This window comes from Chiloscyllium plagiosum, unplaced genomic scaffold (assembly GCF_037043375.1).
Source record: "Chiloscyllium plagiosum isolate Xiang-an unplaced genomic scaffold, Cpla_swu_hap1 HiC_scaffold_17, whole genome shotgun sequence".
NCBI lineage: Eukaryota > Metazoa > Chordata > Chondrichthyes > Orectolobiformes > Hemiscylliidae > Chiloscyllium > Chiloscyllium plagiosum.
The window spans coordinates 76,008,410-76,030,249 of record NW_028270155.1 but is presented as its reverse complement, the minus strand read 5'-3'; the positions used below and the strand labels follow the sequence as shown (position 1 = coordinate 76,030,249).

The window sequence follows — 21,840 nt, the reverse complement described above, 5'->3', positions numbered from 1 at the left end:
GCCTCTGCTCTTGTAACTACTATGTTTATGTAGTGAGTCCTTGAGTTTCTGGTCAATGAGAACCCTCGGGATGTTGAAAGTGGGGGATTCAGGGATGGTAACACCATTGAATGTCAAGAATCAGTGGTTAGGTTGTCACTAATTGTTGACGGTCATTGCATGCCAGTTGAGTGACACAATTGTTACTTGCCACTTGTCACCCCAATCTTGGATATTGTCCAAACCTTGTTACATTTGAACACGGGCTGCTTCAGAATCTGAGCTGTGAAGTGTGCAATCATCAGCAACATCCCCATTTCTGACCTTATGATGGAGAGAAGGTCACTAATGAAGCAGCTGAAGATGGACACTACCCTAAGGAACTCCTGCACAGATGTCCTGGAGTTGAGATTACTGACCTCCAACAACCATGACCATTTTCCCATGTGTCAGATATGATTCCAACCACTAATGAGGTTTCTCCCTGAAACCCACTGATTCCAATTTTTCTAGGACTGCTTGATGCCACACTCCATCAGATGCAGCTTTGACATCAAGGGCTGTCACTCTCACCTCCCCTCTGGAATTCAGCTCTTTTACCCACGTTTTAATCCAAGGCTACAATGAGGTCAGGAGCTGAGTGGCACTCGGGGAATCCAAGCGGGGCATCACTGAGCAGGTTATTGCTGAACAGGTACTGCTTAATAGCACTGTTGATGCCACCTTCTATCACCTTACTGATGGAGAGTGGTTTGGTGGGACAGTAATTGAATTTGTCCTGCTTTTTAAGTATGGGACATACCTGGGCAATTGTCGGGTAGATGCGTGTTGTTGTTGTACTGGAAGTGTTTGGCGAGAGGGGCAGCGAAAAGTTTTGGAGTACAACCATTTCTTGATATCATGCAGAGTGAATCGAATTGGCTTAAGACTGGTATTTATAATTGAGGAGCCGAGATGAATCATCCACTCAGCACTTCTGGCTGTGAATGCTTCAGATTTATCTTTTGCACTGATGTGCTGGGCTCTTCCGTCATTGAAGATGGGGATATTTGGAGAGCTTCCTCTTCCGGATGATGAGACATTCCATTCCCAAGCATCCCAGATGTTCATCTATTTTGAATAATGTACTTCCCCTCCCCTTCCCCCCCCCCCCCCCCCCACCTCTGTCATCCAGACAGCCCTTTGCTACACCTCCTCCATTTCCTGCTCTACTGCTTTAAACCTTCCCCCCTTCTCCAAATGCAATAAAGACAGGGTCTCCCTTGTCTGCAACTACCATCCTACTAGTCTCCACATCCCAACATATCATCCTTAAACACTTCCACCTACTCCAATTAGACCCCACCAAAAACGTCTTCCCGTCCCTACTCCTCCCTGCCTTCCACAAGGACCCGTTGACTTCATCAGTCTTTGATTAGTGCCACTCACTCCACCAACCACACTGAACCCCCGGTACCTTCCCTGCAACTGTAAAATATGCAAATCCTGTCAGTACACCACCACCTCACCTCCATCCAACACTCCAAACAGTCCTTCCAGGTGAAATAGAGGTTCCCCTGCCTCTCCTCTGACCTAGTTTACTGTATCAGGTGCTCACAATGTGGTCTCCTTTACATCAGGGAGACCAAACGTAAACTTAGGGAATAGTTCACCAAGCATCTCAGGCCTGACCTCCCATTTAAATTCTCCTTCTCACTCCCTTTCTGACCATCCTTAGCCTCCTCCTTTGCCACAGCGAATCAGATCACAAATTGCAGGAACAAAACCTTATCCTCCACCTGTGGGGGCAGCCTACAGCCCCAAAGTCTCACCATTGAATTCTCCAATTTCAAATAATCTCCCTTCCCATTCCCCGATTCCTTTTCCAGCCCCTCCCCCTTTCTTCCATTCCTCTGATCAACCCTTCCTTCCAGCTACCAACTGGATTCATTCTTCCTGAGTTCACCTATTCCTACCTCACCACTCTGCCTCCTCCCCACCACCACCCTTTACCTGCAGCTCCCCTTACACTCTCCCATAGTCCTGAAGAAGGGTTACACCTGAAACGTTGACTTCCCTACCTCCTGATGCTGCCTGGCTTGCTGTGTTCTTCCAGTCTCTTGTTTGTCTTCCTCCAGTGAGTTATTAAAATTGTCCACCACCATTCACGACTTGATGTGGCAGGACTACAGAGGTTAGATCCGATCAGTTGGTTGTGGGATTACTCAGCTCTGCCTATCACTTGCTGCTTAAGCTTTTTGGCACACAAGTAGTCCTGTTTGGTAGCTTCACCAGGGTGACAGCTGATTTTCAGGCATTCCTGGTGCTGCCCCTGGCATGCCCTCCTGCACTCTCTATTTAACCAGGGTTGATCCCCTGGCTTGATGGTAATGGTTGAGTGGTGGAAATGCCGGGCCATGAGGTTACAGGTTGTGCTGGAGCACAATTCTGCTGCTGGCGATGACCCACAGTGCCTCATGGATGCCCAGTCTTGAGTTGCTGGATCTGTTTGTTACCTGTCCGATGTATCACAGTGATAGTGTCACACAACATGATGGAGGTTACATTCAACGTGAAGATGGGACTTTGTCTCCACAAGATCTGTGCCATGGTCACTGTTACTGATACTGTCATCGACAGATGGATCTGCAGCTGGCAGATTGGTAAGAATGAGGTCAAGTATGTTTTTCCCACTTGTTGGTTCCCTTTCCAGTTACTGCAGACCAGTTCTAGCAGCTATGTCCTTTAAGACACAACCAGCTCGATCAGTAATACTACTGCTGAGCTACTCGTTGTAGTGATAATTGAAATCCCCCACCCAGAATACATTTTGTGACCTTGCGATCCTCAGTACTTCCTCTAAGTGCTGTTCAACATGGAGGAGTACCAATTCATCAGCTGAGGGAGCTTGGTACTTGGTAATCAGCAGGAGGCTTCCTTGCCCATGCTTAACCTGAAGCCACAGGACTTCATGAGGTCCAGAGTCAGTGTTAAGGATTCCCAGGTCATCTCCCGCCAACTGTATACCAATGTGTTGCATCCTCTGTTGGGTCTGTCCTGCTGGTACAACAGGACATATCCAGGGATGGTGATGCCAGTGTCTGGGACGTCATCTGTAAGGTATAATGCCATGAATATGATGATCTCAGGCTATTGATTGACTGGTCTGTGAGACTGCTCTCCCATATTTGGTACAAGCCCTCAGATGTTAGTAAGGAGGACTTTGCAGGGTCAACAAGTCAACTTGTCCTTTCCGGTACCCAGGTTATGCCAGGTAATTCATCTGGTTTCATTTCTTTGAGACTTTGTAGCAAGTGGTACAACTGAATGGCTTGCTAGGCCATTTCAGAGGCCAACTGAGAGTCAACCACATTGTTGTGGGCCTGGAGTCATATGTACTCACAGATTTCCTTCCCTGAAGGACATTGCTGAACAAGATGGGTTTTTCTGAAAATCGACAATGATTTCATGCTCATCAATAGATTCTTAATTCCAGATTTTTTTTTTTACTGAATTCAACTTACACCAATTACTGTAGTAGAATTCGAACTCTAGTCCCACAGAACATTAGCTGAGTTTCTGGATTTACAGGGAGAAAGGGAGGACTGCAGATGCTGGAGATCAGAGTCAAAATGTGTGGCACTGGAAAAGCACAGCCGGTCAGGCAGCATCTGAGGAGCAGGAGCGTCGATATTTTGAGCATAAGCTCCTCATCAGAAATGTTCCACCACCTGAAAAAGGAGCAGCACTCTGAAAGCTAGTGCTTCCAAATAAACCTATTTGACTATAACCTGGTGTTGAGTGATTTTTAACTTTGTACACCTCAGTCCAACATCGGCATCTCCAAATCGTGATTTCCAAGTTTGTAGATGTCAGAAAGCGAAGTGGAAGTGACTACTGTGAGCAAGATGCAAAGTGGCTTCACAAACTTAATGAGTGGGGAAGGGCATGACAGATTGAGTATATAGTGGGAAAAATGAGAGACTGTCCATAAGGCACAAGGTTTAAGGGCAGAATTAGGCCAATTGACCCATCGAGACTGCTCCACCATTTGATCATGGTTGATTGTTTCTCAACCCAATTCTCCCTGCCTTCTCCCCATATTCATTGATCTTTTCATAATTCACATTGGTTTGAGGAATAGATGTTTGCACCATTTCTTAAATGATAAGAACTTTGAAAGTGTCGTTGTTCAAAGTTTTGGAGATGCCGGTGTTGGATTAGGGTAGACAAGTCAGAAGTCACATGACACCGGGTCCTAGTCCAACAGGTTTATTTAAAATCCAAGCTTTTGGAGAACTGCTCTTTAACCAGGCAAGTTGCTCCTTTCCCACTTCACCTGACAAAGGAACACCGCTCTGAAAGCTTGTGACTTTAAATGAACCTGTTGGACTATAACCTGATGTCATGTGACTTCTGATGTTGCCCAAAGGGCCATAGAAGTCCTTACCAATAAGTTACTGAAGCGAACAGAGACAGAGAAAGGGAAGGCTGATGTTGTGAGGGGATTTGAGTGTAAGAGTGGCTAAGTCTTTCTTCAATTGTGCAGACCTTGGTTGGATCACATCTACATGTACAGCTTTGGTCTCTTTACTTTAGGAAGAACATTATTGCCATTGAGGGAGTGCATCAGAGGATCACCAGATTGATTCCAGGAAGGTTAGGACTGTTCTTTGAAGAAAAATTGTAGAAACTGGGCCTGCAATCTCTTGAGTTTCAACAAATAAGAGGTTATCGCATTTAAACAAACATAATACCTAAAGGGATATGTGGATAGGTATCTATTTCTGGATGGGTATCTAGGACCAGAGGTCATAACTTCAAAATAAAGGGGAAGCCATTGGGACCAAGATGAAAAGCTTTCTTTTACTCAGAGAGTGGTGAGCCTTTGGAAGTCTCTACCCGAGAGGGGAGTAGAAACTCAGTCACTGAGTATGTTTAAAGATCGAAAAACCTCTCAATACCAATAAAGTAAAAGGATATGTGGGCAACGTGTGGATAAAACATTGAAGTGATCAGCTTTGATCATAATGATGGAGCAGCAGGCTTGAATGGCCTACGTCCTTTGTTCTATGAACACAAGGGCAACCAAGAAAGTTGCCTTAAGGTCTTTCATTTTCAATGCCGATAGCAAATAACGTGAGACTGTAAGAGCTATAACACATCCATGCCAATTGTGAGGTCATTAATTATTCCAGGACTAGATCGAGGATAGCTTGCTCCCTCAGTGGTACCATTGCATGCTGTTCAAGTAAACTATCACGGATACATTCACCAAATGCCTCCACAAGGCTACCCTGACTGAGCTGGTTCGACCAATCTACAGTCAGATTAAAATCCCCCATGATAACTGTCGTGCCAATTTTACAGGCATTAATTATTTCCTTGTTTATTGCCCGTCCCAATGTGATATTATTATTTGATGGCCTATTGACTACACCTATCAGTGACGTTTTCTTCTTAGAATTCCTAATTTCCACCCAAATGGATTCAACCTCATGCTCCATAGAATTTATATCATCCCTCAGCACCAACCCTGATATTGTCCTTGAACATCAGAGCTGCACCATCTTCCTTACATTCCTGTTTGTCTTTCCGAATAGTCTGGTATCCCCGGATATTTAACTCCCAGTCGTGACCATCCTGTGACCATGTCTCCCTGATGGCTACCAAATCATATTCATTTGTGATGATTTGTGCCATTCACTCATCAACCTTGTTATGAATGCTACAAGCATTCAGGTAAAGTGACTTTATGCTAACTTCCTTACCGTCATGATTCACAACATCTCAAATATTTCCTGAGTTACCCTTCCTTTTTGTTTCTTTCATAGTCTGCCTTGAACTTAAACCCTCATGCTAACCTGCTGCTTAACTTTTCATTTATCACCATACTTCCTGTCGCTTTCCCTTTCCCTTCCTCCCTGACTCTCAAGTTTCAAGTCCTAGTGATGACCCTATTTATCCTTTTCGCTAGAACACTGGTTCCAGATCGGTTCAGGTGGAGACCGTCCCATCAGTAGAGATCACCCGGTCCCAAAACTGATGCCAATGCCCCATGAAATGGACGCCTCTTTCCCACAACACTCCCTTAGCCACATGTTTACTTTATTAATTTCTAATCCCTAAGCCAATTTGCACATGGCTTGGGCAGTAATCTGGAGATTATTTTTTAGATTAGATTACATTACATTACATTACAGTGTGGAAACAGGCCCTTCGGCCCAACAAGTCCACACCGACCCGCCGAAGCCTAACCCACCCATACCCCTACATTTACCCCTTACCTAACACTACGGGCAATTTAGCATGGCCAATTCACCTGACCTGCACATCTTTGTGACTGTGGGAGGAAACCGGAGCACCTGGAGGAAACCCACGCAGACACGGGGAGAACATGCAAACTCCACACAGTCAGTCGCCTGAGGTGGGAATTGAACCCGGGTCTCTGGCGCTGTGAGGCAGCAGTGCTAACCACTGTGCCACCGTGCCGCCCTCATTATGACCCGGCATGAGTCTGTTGGTGTCAGTCAGCAAGATCAGAGAGGGTTTTGGGTGGGAAAAGGGTGGGGATAGGTGAACACAGGTAGTGGGTACGACCTGGTTGGTCGATGGGTGGAATGAATCTGGTCGGTAGCTGGAAGGAAAGGGTGATCAGAGGAATAGAAGCAAGGGGAGGAGCTTGGAAGGGAGTTGGGGATGGGAAGGGAAGTTATTTGAAATCGGGGAACTCAATGTTGAGTCCTCCGGGCTATACGCTGCCCAGGCAGAAGATGAGGTGTTGTTTCTCCAATTTCTGAGATTCGGACAGGTTTAGACAGATCCAGTCTGAGATTTGGACAGATTTGGGGTATGAAAGATCCCAGCAGATTTAAACATTTGCCGATTAGTGTCCTAGATCTTTAAATAAGATGTAGTTGAAAAAATATGTTTAATTTTGGTTGGTTAAATTAAGAGTGAGGAAATGGCTCTTAAGATGGCCCAGAGACTCTAGTCACCCTACTATATATCAAAGACATTTCAGAGATGGCCACCAGACTACTCTGTCCCCAAGGCATCATGGTAGCCCTCAAATCTATTACCACACTAAAACAATTCCTGATGAATTTAAACGATCCTGTACCCACAACCAGCAGAACAAACGTAATAAACAAAATATACCGCAAGGACTGCAACAAACATTACATTGGACAGATGGGCAGGAAACTACCCACCAGGATACATAAGCACCAACTAGTCACCAAAAGACTGGTAACCATACACACAGATGAACAGGGACACCAGTTGGACTAGGACAATACATCCAACCTGGGACAGACTAAACAAAGGCATGCACGGGAACTCCTAGAGGTCCGCATTCAAACCGGAACTCCATTAAAAAACACATAGATTTGGTCTCTATTTACCAACAGGGTGGCATGGTGGCTCAGTGGTTAGCACTGCTGCTTCACAGCACCAGGGATCCAGGTTTGTGTCCAGCCTTGGGCAACTGTCTATGTGGAGCTTGCACATTCTCCCCATGTCTGCGTGGGTTTCCTACTGGTGCCCCGGTACCCTCCACAATCCAAAGGTGAGCAGATTAGGTGAGTTGGCCATGCTAAATTGTCGTAAATGTTCAGGGATGTGTAGGTTAAGTGCATTAGTCAGGGGTAAATGTAGAGTAATGGGATTGGGGAATGGGTCGGGGGGGGGGGGGGGGTTACTCTTTGGAAGGTCAGTGTGGACTTGTTGGTCTAAATGGCCTGTTTCCACACTGTAGAGATTCTATGATTCTCTCAGGGTAAGTGGAAAAAGGTCTCAATTATTCAAGGGAAGCACTCATATCAATGTTAGGATTAAAACATATTTTGGGGCGATTGAAGAAACCTTTTTATTATTCTGCATTAAAGCCATGACACAGAAGAATTCTGGTGGTTAAAATGAATATTCATTGATACTGCAAGCATTGTTGCAGAGCCTTCAGTACCACAGTCACATACCCTCTTCGTCCTGCTTGGCTTTCTCCCTGGACTTCAGTGCTGTATAATCCTGACGAAGGTTGATTAAGTAGATGTGACGTCTATTGCTAATTGCTTTAAGTGCAGCTGTGAGAGTGTAGGCTTCACTCGGACTGTATATGCTTTCCAATCCATCGAATACAACACCTCGGCAACAGTCATTCAGCTACAACAGAAATTGGTGATAAAGTACAAGCCAAACAATGAGTTAAACATTTCAGTAAAGCGGACTTTAATATTGATTCTACCATCTCCAAAGCAGCAATATGACATTATTGACCATGAAATACTTATCCTATTCATAAACGGCTTTGATTGTTTTTTTCATTAGACACAAAACGCTGAACTGAGATATTGCTGAGAAAAGGGGGATTCAATTAATCCACATAATACTGTATATTACTGACATTAAATTGACACAATGCACAGATACTAGGCATCATATTTGAGCTGGAATGTATAAAATTGACAGACCAAAACAAATACAAGTCAAGTTGTTTGCTTTAAATTAAGAATATGCAAAAAAAATAGGGTTGTGACTGAAATTTTAAATTTGTAATTGGGATGGATGTGGCAGAAATAACTCATATTTGAGGATAAATAAAAGAGAATAAAGCTCAGACAGATGTAAGATATAAGACTGATACAAACAGTAAATATATGGCTGGGATTGGGGTTGTGGCGGGGGACAGGGTCAGCGTCAGCATTAATCTATGCAGTACCGCTTTTTGCTGCACCACACACATTTATATATCAATTCACCAAAGGAAGGCACTGCAACTGTGCATGGTATTCTCCATTGATATCATAGGGGAACACTGCACAGAGGGGAACATCTAGGCCATAGTGATCACAGTGTAATAAGGTTTCATATAAAGACTTTGAAAGAAGTCAGTAAAACAAGTTACAAGGTAATGGATTTGAAAAGGGCGAATTTTGAGGGAATAAGATTGGAACTAAAAATAATGAAAGAATGAAAATGACCAAATTATAGAATATAGGAATTATTTTGAAAGATGATCAATAAAGTTCAGGCTAAATGTTATTAAAAATGTCAATGAACTATCACAAACCAGTACGGAGAAATTTAATAATTGCAACAAAAGATAAGAAAAACACAAATTACATAGGCGACAACAAAGATGCTGAGAGAAATCAAATCAATATCAACTAAAATTTCAAAGTAAACCATGAATTTATTTCTTCCAGTAATAGATTTTTACGTAGATGCCTCTTAAGCATATGATTCAAATATCTCAGGTACAAACAGACCCACACGGCACTCCATCCTTTTCCAGTACACAAACAATAGGGCAGCATAAGACACATGGTGAACAGCCCCAATTCATTCCACATGATTTCATGCAGTTTTCCTCTTTCCTTTGATGTCTACGTTAAAAGTGGGTCAAATCCAAGAAATTGCATTTTGTCTTAAGTATAAAACAGCATCATTTTAGAAGCTCCCCGCTGAATCAAATATGCTTGGGTATTTCAGCTCTCAGGAGAAAGTGAGGACTGCAGATGCTGGAGATCAGAGCTGAAAATGTGTTGCTGGAAAAGCGCAGCAGGTCAGGCAGCATCCAAGGAACAGGAGAATCGACGTTTCGGGCATAAGCCCTTCTTCAGGCTTATGCCCGAAACGTCGATTCTCCTGTTCCTTGGATGCTGCCTGACCTGCTGCGCTTTTCCAGCAACACATTTTCAGCTATTTCAGCTCTCAGTTCTGAACAGATTCAAGACAATTATTTTGAATATTTTCTTTTAGCATAATTGCAGATCCCAATTCTAGCTCCCTACGGGCTGATAACCTTGCTACTGCCTGACCATTTGTGTCTACCAAGTAGAAAACATTCAATAATAATGCAGACTTGCTATCATTGCATTTTAATGTCAGCGTACTGGTACAATAGCTTGGTGACCCATTGTAAATTATTAACATTGTAAATTATTTCACGAGCCCGGGTAGCTCAGTCGGTAAAGCATCAGGGTTTTAATCTGAGTGTCCAGGGTTCAGGTCCCTGCTCGGGCGGGTCGCTTTTTGGGCGGCACGGTGGCACAGTGGTTAGCACTGCTGCCTCACAGCGCCAGAGACCCGGGTTCATTTCCCGCCTCAGGCGACTGACTGTGTGGAGTTTGCACATTCTTCCCGTGTCTGCGTGGGTTTCCTCCGGGTGCTCCGGTTTCCTCCCACAGTCCAAAGATGTGCAGGTCAGGTGAATTGGCCATGCTAAATTGCCAGTAGTGTTAGGTAAGGGGTAGATGTAGGGGTATGGGTGGGTTGCGCTTCGGCGGGTCGGTGTGGACTTGTTGGGCCGAAGGGCCTGTTTCCACACTGTAAGTAATCTAATCTAATCTAAAACATTGCGACCGTAGGCTGTACCATTGACTTTCATCTTACAAAATACTTTAAGTTTCTTAATGGCAGAATGTTGGCAAAGCTCCTGTGTCTACCTTGGCTTTAAATGCTATTCTTGCTCAGAAAGGTAGAATCAAACAGGAGCCTGAGTTATAGGGAGTGGCTGGCCAGGATAAGAGAATAAGAAGTGACCTTATTGAGGTGCATAAAATCATGAGGGGCATAGATAGGATGAATGAATATAGCGTTTTTCCCAGGGATGGGGAGTTGAAAAGTAGAGGGTATAGGTTGAAGGTGAGAGGGGAAAGATTTAAGAAGGACCCGAGGGGCAACTTCTTCACACGGAGAGTGATGCATCTATGGAATGGGCTGCTAGAGAAAGTGGCTGAAGCAGATACAATAGCAACATGCATAAAACATTTGGATAGGTACATGGATGGGAAGGGTTTAGAGGGATATAGACTAAATGCGAGCAATTGGAACTAGCTGAGTGGGCACCATGGTCAGCATGGACTACTCTGAGCCGAAGGGCCTGTTTCCATGCTGTTGTACTCTATGACTCTGTGAGCTGTGGCAGGGTCAGGCAAGAAGTCTGGGAGTGTCACATAGCATCTGTTTTTGCACCTGCCAAATGGTGAGGCGAGTTTATCATGAGACAGCGACAAGTTGACAATTGAGGAGGAGTATTGTTTGTTAAGTACCTTGTTAATATTCAGCTACATAACGTACGAAACCTGCTGAACAAGCTAGATGTTGAGAATCCTTCACATGTAAGTCATAGTGGATAGCTGGCAACTTTGGCTCACCAATTGCTTGAAACAACATTCATGTTAGACACCAGCCTCTATCATCTTAGACTTGCAACAATAAAAGTGTTAGAACATTAATCTTGGGAGGAGGCGGGTACTGTAGCAGAGATAGGGTGAGAATGAAGTATAGGAGAGATGATGGTACTTACACTAGTGGAGCGTTGAAAGTCATTGACCTTTCTTTCACATTGCTGTGCATTCCTCCAGATGGCTGAGATTGTATTGTCTTGGGTGCTAACCTCAGACCGGGCTAGTGTGTTCTTGGATCTGGCATGATTAGTTTAGTGTGCAAGCCAATTAAGATGCTAACCACAATTCTACAGCCTAATGGAAGACAGTTAATCACAACATGGGAGGATTCAATTTAGCACAAATTCCCTTGCCTAGGAAAAGGTCAAGAACAAAATCAGCTCAAACCATCAGCTGGAGACTCCTCTGTTAGAAAATAAGAGAGTTCTGGGAGTTGGGTAACAATGGAATTTAGCTTTGCTGTGATGTTGTCCCATGATCAGGAAAACTAGCAACACCCATGATCTCAGTCCATAACTGAAGATTAGTCACTGAAATTAATCATTAGAGGTTTTAAAATATAACTGTACCCGATAAGTATTACTGCCTTTGTTACGAGGATAGAGGGAAGTGGAAAATCGCTTTTTGGTATCCTATTATATGAAGTGATACAGCGAATGCAGTAACATTCCTGGACAGCACCGTATTGTACCTGCAATCTCTCCGCCAGAAGTTCTACCATCACATCTTCTGGTAATTGACAGTTCATGAGATTTGCCTCTCCGATGAAGCTTGTGGTGATGCTCAAAGGCTGCTGCATTCCCGGGCCGATTACAGACATCTAGGGATTTCAGTAAATATCTAAAATTACTTGCAATCAGAAAAAAAGCATATTTCCTCATAAATGCTACAATGTTAACATTTAGCAAACTTTGACCTTAAACGTTTGATATTCTAATCATGTAACAGAAATAGAATAGAAGTTAAAACTGGGAGTCAGGCTTGGAGAACTTTTAAATGCTCTGAAGAAGTGTATGTTTGGAATAATTTAAGATAACGTTATAGCTGAAGTGAAAGAACAATTGCAAAGCTGAATTAGGTGGCCACAGACTAGATCAGATGTTCAGTTTGTCATATTTGAATTTTTGATAATGTAACAAATACTTTGTGAAACTACAGTGGTTGTCATGGTGTACACGGACTTTCAAAAGATATTTAATAAAGTGTCACATATTAGACATGCCAGTAAAGGTGAACCCATAAAATAAAAGGGAAAGCTGAATTATAGATACAAAAGTGGCTGAGTGAGAGGAAACAGTAGTAATGAATGGTTATTTTTCAAACTGCAAGTGTGCATAAAGTGTGCTCCCTTGCAGTTTTTACTGAGATCCCTTCTCTTCCTGGTGTATTTTAAAGACATTTTATTAAAAATGAGACTTGGGTGCACAAATGTACAATTTTGAAACGAGAAGGTGACACAAACCTTGGAAGCATTTGAACAGTGAGGACACTAATAGATTCTCAAGGGATACAGGTTGATGAAACGAATGGACACATGGCAAATGAGTTTCATCGAGACAAATGTGAAGTGGCATGTTGTGGTCAAAGGGATGACACGAGGCATAAACCTTAGCATTATGTTCTTTGTTTTGTAAGAACAGCGAGACCTTGGGCACAATGTGCATAAATCATTGAAGATGGCATGGCAAGTTGAGGAAATTTGATTTGATTTATTATTGTCACATGTACCAAGATTGAATGAAAAGTGTGCTCACCAGACATATTATACCTTACGTAAGTCATTAGGGTACTAGAACAGAATGCAGAATATTGTGTTAAAAGAGGTTTTTTTACAAAGATGTATAGGAAACAAAAGCAAGGAAGTTCTTTTGAAAATTCAAAAGATTCTGATTTGGCCACAATTAGTGTTTTACATAAAACTTTACCAGCATGTGCCTTTTACCAGAAGGTTGAAAGGAGATTATGATAGTTTAGACACAGTAGTTAAAGAGAAACCATTTCCATTGGTGAAAAGGTCAAAAGCCAGACAATGGTGATTGGCAAAAGAAGCACTGTCTTGTGAAAAACTTTTATTAGATTAGATTACATTACAGTGTGGAAACAGGCCCTTCGGCCCAACAAGTCCACACCGACCCGCCGAAGCGCAACCCACCCATACCCCTACATTTACCCCTTACCTAACACTAAGGGCAATTTAGCATGGCCAATTCACCTGACCTGCACATCTTTGGACTGTGGGAGGAAACCGGAGCACCCGGAAGAAACCCACGCAGACACGGGGAGAACGTGCAAACTCCACACAGTCAGTCGCCTGAGGCGGGAATTGAACCTGGGTCTCAGGCGCTGTGAGGCAGCAGTGCTAACCACTGTGCCACCGTGCCGCCCACGAATGGCAGCAAATATTTGGGATCTCTGGAATGCACAGCCTGAGAGGCTTTCAAGGGAAAGCTATCAGTGCTTTTGAGGAAGCTCAGAGGAGAGCTTCAGAACATAGAACATTACAGCGCAGTACAGACCCTTTGGCCCTCAATGTTGTGCCTCAATCTGAAGCCCATCTAGCCTACACTATTCAATTTTCATCCATATGTCTATCCAATGACCATTTAAATGCCTTTAAAGTTGGCGAGTCTACTACTGTTGCAGGCAGGCCGTTCCACTCCCCGACTACTCTCTGAGTGAAGAAACTACCTCTGATATCTGTCCTATATCTATCACTCCTCAATTTAAAGCTGTGTCCTTTCATGCTAGCCATCACGATCAGAGAAAGAAAGACTCTCACTGTCCACTCTATGTAACCCTCTGATTATCTTCTATGCTGCAATTAACATACCCCTCAACCTTCTTCTCTCTAACGAAACAGCCTCAAGTCCTTCACCCTTTCCTCGTAAGACCTTCCCTCCATACCAGGCAACATCCCAGTAAATCTTCTCTTATTACTTTCCAAAGCTTCTACATCCTTCCTACAATGCGGTGACCAGAACTGTACACAATACTCCAAGTGTGGGTGCATCAGACTTTTGTTCAGTTGCAGCATGGCCTCATGGTTCCGAAACGCAATCCCTCTACCAATAAAAGCTAATGCACCGTATGCCTTCTTAACAACCAAACTTTCAGGGAACTATGTACATGGACACTGAGGTAGAGTCTTAGAGTCATACAGCATGGAAATAGACCCTTCGGTACAACCCGTCCATGCCGACCAGATATCCCAACCCAATATAGTCCCAACTGCCAGCACCCGGCCCATATCCCTCCAAACCCTTCCTATTCATATACCCATCCTGATGCCTTTTAAATGTTGCAATTGTACCAGCCTCCATCACTTCCTCTGGCAGCTCATTCCATACACATACCATGCTCTGCATGAAACATTTGCCCCTTAAGTCTCTTTTATATCTTTCCCCTCTCACCCTAAACCTATGCCCTCTAGTTCTGGACTTCCCCACCCCAGAGAAAAGACTTTGTCTATTTATCCTATCCATGCCCCTCATGATTTTATAAACTTCTATAAAGGTCACCCCTCAGCCTCCGATGTTACAGAGAAAACAGCCCCAGCCTATTCAACCTCTTCCTATAGCTCAAATCCTCCAACCCTGGCAACATCTTTGCAAATCTTTTCTGAACCCTTTCAAGTTTCATAACACCCTTCCAATAGGAAAGGGACCAGAATTGCATGCAATATTCCAAAACTGGCCTAACCAATGTCCTGTACAGCTGAAACATGACCTCCCAACTCCTGTACTCAATACTCTGACCAATAAAGGAAAGCATAGCAAACGCCTTCTTCACTATCCTATCTACCTGCGACTCCACTTTCAAGGAGCTATGAACCTGCACTCCAAGGTCTCTTTGTTCAGCAATGCTCCCTAGGACCTTACCATGAAGTGTACAAGTCCTGATAAGATTTGTTTTCCCAAAATGCAGCACCTTGCATTTATCTAAATCTGCCATTTCTCAGCCTATTGGCCCATCTCATCAAGATCCTGTTGTAACTTTCTTCGCTGTCCACTACACCTCCAATTTTGTTGTCATCTGCAAACTTACTAACTGTACCTCTTATGCTCACATCCAAATCATTTAAATAAATGAAGAAAAGTAGAGGACCCAGCACCGATCCTTGTGACATTCCACTGGTCACAGGTCTCCAGTCTGAAAAACAACCCTCCACCACCATCCTCTGTCTTCTACCTTTGAGCCAGCTCTGTATCCAAATGGCTAGTTCTCCCTGTATCCCATGAGATCTAACCTTGCTAACCAGTCTCCCATGGGGAACCTTGTTGAACGCTTTACTGAACTCTATATGGATCATGTTCACGCTCTGCCCTCATCAATCCTCTTTGTTACTTCTTCAAAAAACTCAACCAAGTTTGTGAGACATGACTTCCCACGCACAAAGACATGTTGACTATCCTTGCCTTTCCAAATATATCCTGTCCCTCAGGTGTACCCTAGAACTCTGTGGGATCCTAGAGAAGTGATTGCTGGGCCCCTTGCTGAGATATTTGTATCATTGACAGTCACAGGTGCGGTGGCGGAAGACTGGAGGTTGGCTGATGTGGTGCCACTGTTTATGAAAGCTGGTAAGGACAAGCCAGGGAACTATAGACCAGTGAGCCTGATGGCGGTAGCGGGCAAGTTGTTGGAGGGAATCCTGAGGGACAGGATGTACAGCAACACTCCCGAGGACCTGGGTGCTGAACAAAGAGACCTTGGAGTACAAGTTCATAGCTCCTTGAAAGTGGAGTCGCAGGTAGATAGGATAGTGAAGAAGGCGTTTGGTATGCTTTCCTTTATTGGTCAGAGTATTGAGTACAGAAGTTGGGAGGTCATGTTGCAGCTGTACAGCACATTGGTTAGGCCACTGTTGGAATATTGCATGCAATTCTGATCTCCTTCCTAGAGGAAAGATGTTGTGAAACTTAAAAGGGCTCACCCTGGGGATTTATCCACTTTTATGTGTATCAAGACATTCAGCACTTTCTCCTCTCTAATATGGACATTTTTCAAGATGTCACCATCTATTTCCCTATATTCTATATCTTTCATGTCCTTTTCCACAGTAAACATTGATGCAAGATCTCTCTGTTCATCTACACTACCAGGAATCTTACCATTAATCCAGTACTCTGTATTCCTGTTACTCCTTCCAAAGTGAATCACCTCACACTTTTCCACATTAAATTCTATTTACCACTTCTCAGCCCAGCTCTGCAGCTTATCTATGTCTCTCTGTAACCTACAGCATCCTTCCGCACGATCCACAACACAACTGACCTTCATGTCATCCACAAATTTACTAACCCATCCTTCTCCGCCCTCATCCAGGTCATTTATAAAAATGACAAACAACAGTGGCCCCAAGATAGATCCTTGTGGTACACCGCGAGTAAGCAAGCTTCAGGATGAACATTTCCCAACAACCACCATCCTATCATCTTTCAACTTGCCAATTTCTTATCCAAACCACTAAACTACCCTCAATCCGATGTCCCGTATTTTGTGCAATAGCCTACAGTGGGGAACTTTATCAAACACCTTACTGAAATCCATATACACCACATCAACCGCTTTACCCTCATCCACCCGTTTGGTCACCTTCTCTAAGAACTCAATAAGGTTTGTGGGGCATGGCCTACCCTTCACAATATCATAGCGACTAGCCCTAATCAATTTATTCCTTCCTAGATAATTACAAATTATAATCTCTTATAACCTTTTCCAAAACTTTACCCATAACTGAAGTAAGGCTCACTGGTTGATAATTACCAGGTTGTCTCTACTCCCCTTCTTGAACAAGGGGACAACATTTGCTATCCTCCAGTCCTGTAGACAATGACGACATGAAGATCAAAGCTAAAGGCTCTGCAATCTCCTCCCTGGCTTCCCAGACAATCCTAGAATAAACCCCATCCAGCCCAGGGCACTCATCTATTTTTTAAATTTCCAGGATTGATAACACATCCTCCTTGTGAATCTCAACCTCTACTAGGCTAGTAGCCTGTATCTCAGTATTTTCCTCAACAACATTGTCTTTTTCCAGTGTGAATACTGACGAAAGATAATCATTTAGCACTTCCCCTACCTCCTCGGTTTCCCGCATAGGGAAAGGGTAAGTTGTTTTTGCAAAGTTAATACAGACACAATGCCACTTTCTATCCTGCAACCATTCTATGATTCTATATTTTATTTCATCAGCCCAATAAAATATTTTTTGGTAATTTGGAAAATTGCATTCTTAAGTTAGCACCCTGAAGTAGCCTAAGGAATGTTCAACCAGTTATTTTTAGTGGTGCCACACAGGCCAGATGGATTTGTCTATTCTGAAGAAAGGTCATTGGACTCAAAATGTCAACTCTGTTTTCTCAGATGCTGTCAGATGTGCCGACGTTCTCCAGCAAACATTGTCTTTGTTCCAGATTTCCAGCATCCACAGTTCTTTCATTTTTGACAATATCGTGCCTTTAAGAGATATGTTTTTGTCCTGCTTCTCTTCCAGAGGGGTATTTTCACAGTGATGCCAAAATGTCTCCTTCAAACAGGCAGTTGATAAATAGCATTGAGTTCTCTCTGGGTGCTTTATTTCAAGGAGGAGAACTTCAACGTTTCAAGCATGAGCTCTTCAACAGGAATGGGGGGGGGGGGTCAGGCAAGGGGGCTGAGAGATAAATGGGAAGGAGGTGGGGCTGGGGGGAAGGTAGCTGGGAATGCAATAGGTAGATGAAGGTGGGGGTGAGGGTGGAGCAGATAGGTGGGAAGGGAGATGGATAGGTAGGACAGTGCAAGAGGGTGGTGCAGAGTTGAAAGGCTGGATCTGGGAAAAGGCAGGGCAGGGAAAATGACGAAACAGGTGAAATCAACATTGATCCCGTGTGGTTGGAGGGTCCCAAGGCAAAGATGAGGCATTCTTCCTCCAGGTGTCAGGTGGCTAGTGTTTGGCGGTGGAGGAGGCCAAGGATTTGCATATCCTTGGTGGAGTAGGAGGGGGAGTTAAAGTCTTTGGCCACCAGGATGGTGGGGTTGTTTAGTGCATGCGTCCCAAAGATGTTCCCTGAAACGTTCTGCAAGATGCTATCCTGTCTCCCCAGTGTAGAGGAGACCACATTGAGAGCAATGGACAAGTAGATGACATGTGTGAAAGTACAGGTAAATGTCTGTTGGATGTGGAAGGATGCTTTGGGGTCTTGGATGGAAGTAAGAGGGGAGGTGTGGGCGCAGGTTTTGCACTTGTGGTGACAAGGGAAGGTTTTAGCAATGCAGGGAGGGTTGGTGGAGGGTGCGGACCTAATTCGGGAGTCGAGGAGGCAATGGTCTCTGAGGAACGCAGATAGGGGTGTGGAGGGAAATATATCCCTGGAGGTGGGGGACTGTTTGTAGCTGGCAGAAATGGTGGAGAATGATGCGTTGTATCCTGAGTTTGGTGGTTGAAGGTGAGGATCCGGGGGGGGGGGGGGTTCTGCTGTTGTTGAGAGTGGAGGGGTGGGGTTCAAGGGCAGAGGTTCAGTAGAGGAGATGCGCTGCAGGGCACCCATGACTACGTGGGATGGGAATTTGCAGTCCCTGAAGAAGGAGGCCATCTGTGATGTTCTACGATGGAACTGGTCTTCCTGGGAGCAGATGTGGTGGAGGTGGACGAATTGGGAGTAAGGGATAGCGTTTTTGCAGGAGGCAGGGTGGAAGGCAATATGGTCCAGGTAGCTGTGGGTTTGAAGTATATGCCCGTGTTGAATCGGTCGCTGGAAATGGAGATGGAGAGGTCCAGGAAGGGGAGGGAGGTGTCCGACATGGTCTAGTTGAATTTTTGACATTTCAAGCATAAGCTCTTCATCAGGAATGATGGGAGGCCATGGGCCCAAGGGGTCTGAGAGAGAAATGGGAGAGGGGGTGGGACTGGGGAGAAGGTAGCTCGGAATGTGATTGGTAGATGAAGGTGGGGGATGATAGTGATAGGTCAGAGTGGAGGGTGGAGTGGATAGGTGGGAAGGATAGGTGCACTGCCCTCTTGAACAGCCCTACCTGTCCATCTTCCTTCATCCCACCCTTCATCTACCTAACGCACTCCCAGCTATCTTCCCCCCCAGCCCCAGCCCCAGCCCCACCCACCTCCTATTTATCTCTCAGCCCCCCTTGAAGCCCTCCCAAATGCCCACATTCTTGATGAAGAACTTATGCTCGAAACGTCGACTCTCCTTGGATACTGCCAGACCGGCTGTGCTTTTCCAGTGCCATACTTGTCGAATCTGCTTTTTTTCCCAAGTACGAGAAAAGAACCATGAGTAGGTGGGGTCATGCTCATACAGCCTCAAAAAAGACCTTAGTTTTGCTTTCAGTTAGTTGGTATTTTTTGCTGACTGTCAGAAGTGAAAGATTGAGTTCTCTGCTGACACAGTGAAGACTTAGACAGTGAGGCTTCCTCTTAAAAATCAAAGGGGGCAGATTGTTTATTTCGATGTTACTTTTTACTGGACTGGAGAGAGAGAGAGAGAGAGACAGCATGTGAGAATCATAACTGTGTGGCTGAATTACCTTTGTCAAATATGTGTTTAGGAGATTCTGCCTATATTGGAACAGTTGATGATTACTGGTTAAATAATACATTATCTTGTTAGGTATTTCAATAAAGTTATGCCAATTCTTATTTTTGTTGTATTTTAACTATGCTGTAAGACTAAATTGTGTGTTGATTAAAGCCCTGTGGTGGGCTAATCAAATCTCATCTGGGACACAGCACTTTACACTTTCCTTTTATCCAAATATAAAACTTAGGATGTAGGCTATTTCCATGAAATACTTTGAGGAGCCTGGTCCATAATATATTTCAAATCGATGAAATGGGAAATGTTTTCCTCTACCTTGGAATGATAAGAATATAAAAGGGATGTTCGAAGTACTTTAGCGTTGAAATGCTCTGCTGAGGTTTATGATGCACTGGTGACAGTCTGGGAGGTGGGAAGACTGATAAAATAGTTCAGGAAGGTGGTAGTTGTGATTGTTAACTACTTGCCGCCATGTAATTTCACTGGTGGTGGGAAAGGTGCTTGATAGCACAGCTGCTTGGACTCCAATGGAGACATTTAATTTTCTACTGGTATTTTGTTAGCTGCTGAAAGGTCAAAATTAACGTTTGAGTCCAGTGGCACTTCTTCAGAACATACAAAACCATGTGTAGCATTACTTAAAATAACTGTTTTATGTTCCTTATGCCTCCAAATGGTGCAAACTTAAGAATGCAATTCTCCAAATTTGTTAGGGTTCTCCGATGAAGTGACCAGGAAAGTTGACGAAGCAAGCCAGTAGGCATAGTTCATATGGATTTCAGTAGGGCCTTTGATAAGATTCTACATGGTACGCTGCTCTGGAAGGTAAGGTTGCATGGAATCAAGAGGGAGCTGGCAAATTAGAGACACAATTGGCTTAATGGTAGTAAGTAGAGGATAGTCGTGGAAGGATGCTTGTCGGACTGGAGGCCTGTGACTAGTACAGTGTTTCAGGGGTTGGTGCTGGGCCCATTACTGTTTGTTATCTATATCAATGATTCGGATGAGAATGTACAAGGCATGATTAGTAGGTTTACAGATGACACTAAAATAATTGGTATTGTGGATAGTGAGGAAGGTTAACAGATATTGTAGCAGGACCTTGATCAGCTGGGGAAGTGGGCCACGAAATGGCAAATGGACTTTAATATGGATAAATGTGAGGTCTTGCATTTTGGAAAGTCAAATCAAGGTAGGAGTTTCACGGTGAATGGTAGCGCCTTAAGGCATGTAGTGGAACAGAGGGACCTTGGAGTTCAGGTGCACGGTTCTCTGAAAGTGGAGTGACAGGTAGACAGGGCAGTGAAGAAGGCTTTTGACACACTGGCCTTCATCAGTCAGGACACTGAGTATAGAAGCTGGGAAGTCATGTTGCAGTTGTACAGGTCGTTAGTCAGGCCGCACTTGGAGTATTGTGTTCAGTTTTGGTCACCTTGCTAGAGGAAGGATATTTTTCAATTGGAAAGAGTGCAGAAGAAATTTACAAAGATGTTGCCTGGACTCAACTGTCTGAGTTATAGGGAGAGGCTGGACAAGCTCAGACATTTCTCTTTAGAGCGTAGGAGGCTGAAGGGGATCTTATAGAAGTATAAAAGATCATAAGATACATGGATAGGGTGAGTGCCCTCAGTCTTTTTCCCAGGGTTGGGAATCAAGGACTACAGGGCATCAGTTTAAGATTAGAGGGGAAAGAATAAAAGGGAATCTGAGGAGCAACTTTCTTTACAGAGGGTGGTACACATATGGAATGAGCTACCAGCGGAAGTGGTTGAGGCGGGTACATAAACGTTTAAAAGGCATTTGGACAAATATACGGATAGGAAAGGTTTAGAAGGATATGGGCCAAGTGCAGGGTAACGGGGTTAGCGTGGATGGACATTTTGCTCAGCATGGACCGGTTTGGGCCAGATGGCCTGTTTCCGTGCTGGAGGCCTTTATTACTGTAAATGCTGGCAGGTTCTGGGGACATCCAGAGGGACAGTCCTTTTCAAGTTCTCTTTACCTCAAGCCTATCTGCAAGTACACCATTCTCCCCACACATCCATACCCAAACTTCTTGAGTTCTACTTACACCAAATAGGTAGACCAACAGTGCTGCTGGACCTGTGGTTACTAACTCTTCTGCTAATGGGAACTGTTTCTCCTTATGTACTCAA

At 44.1% G+C, this 21,840-nt stretch overlaps 1 protein-coding gene and 1 non-coding gene across 2 annotated transcripts in view; one reads left to right on the top strand and one right to left on the bottom strand.

Annotated features, from left to right (window-relative positions):
• hydin (HYDIN axonemal central pair apparatus protein) overlaps positions 1-21,840 on the bottom strand; it is a 905,740-nt gene that overhangs the window by 265,542 nt on the left and 618,358 nt on the right. Inside the window, exons 42-43 of the mRNA XM_043707374.2 lie at positions 11,842-11,970; positions 7,938-8,121 (exon numbers count right to left, since the gene is read on the bottom strand). Coding sequence (XP_043563309.2) covers positions 7,938-8,121; positions 11,842-11,970 — 313 coding nt within the window. The remainder of the gene's footprint in view (positions 1-7,937; positions 8,122-11,841; positions 11,971-21,840) is intronic.
• trnak-uuu (transfer RNA lysine (anticodon UUU)) lies at positions 9,912-9,984 on the top strand. The gene has a single exon. It is a non-coding gene; the product is annotated as a tRNA-Lys (tRNA).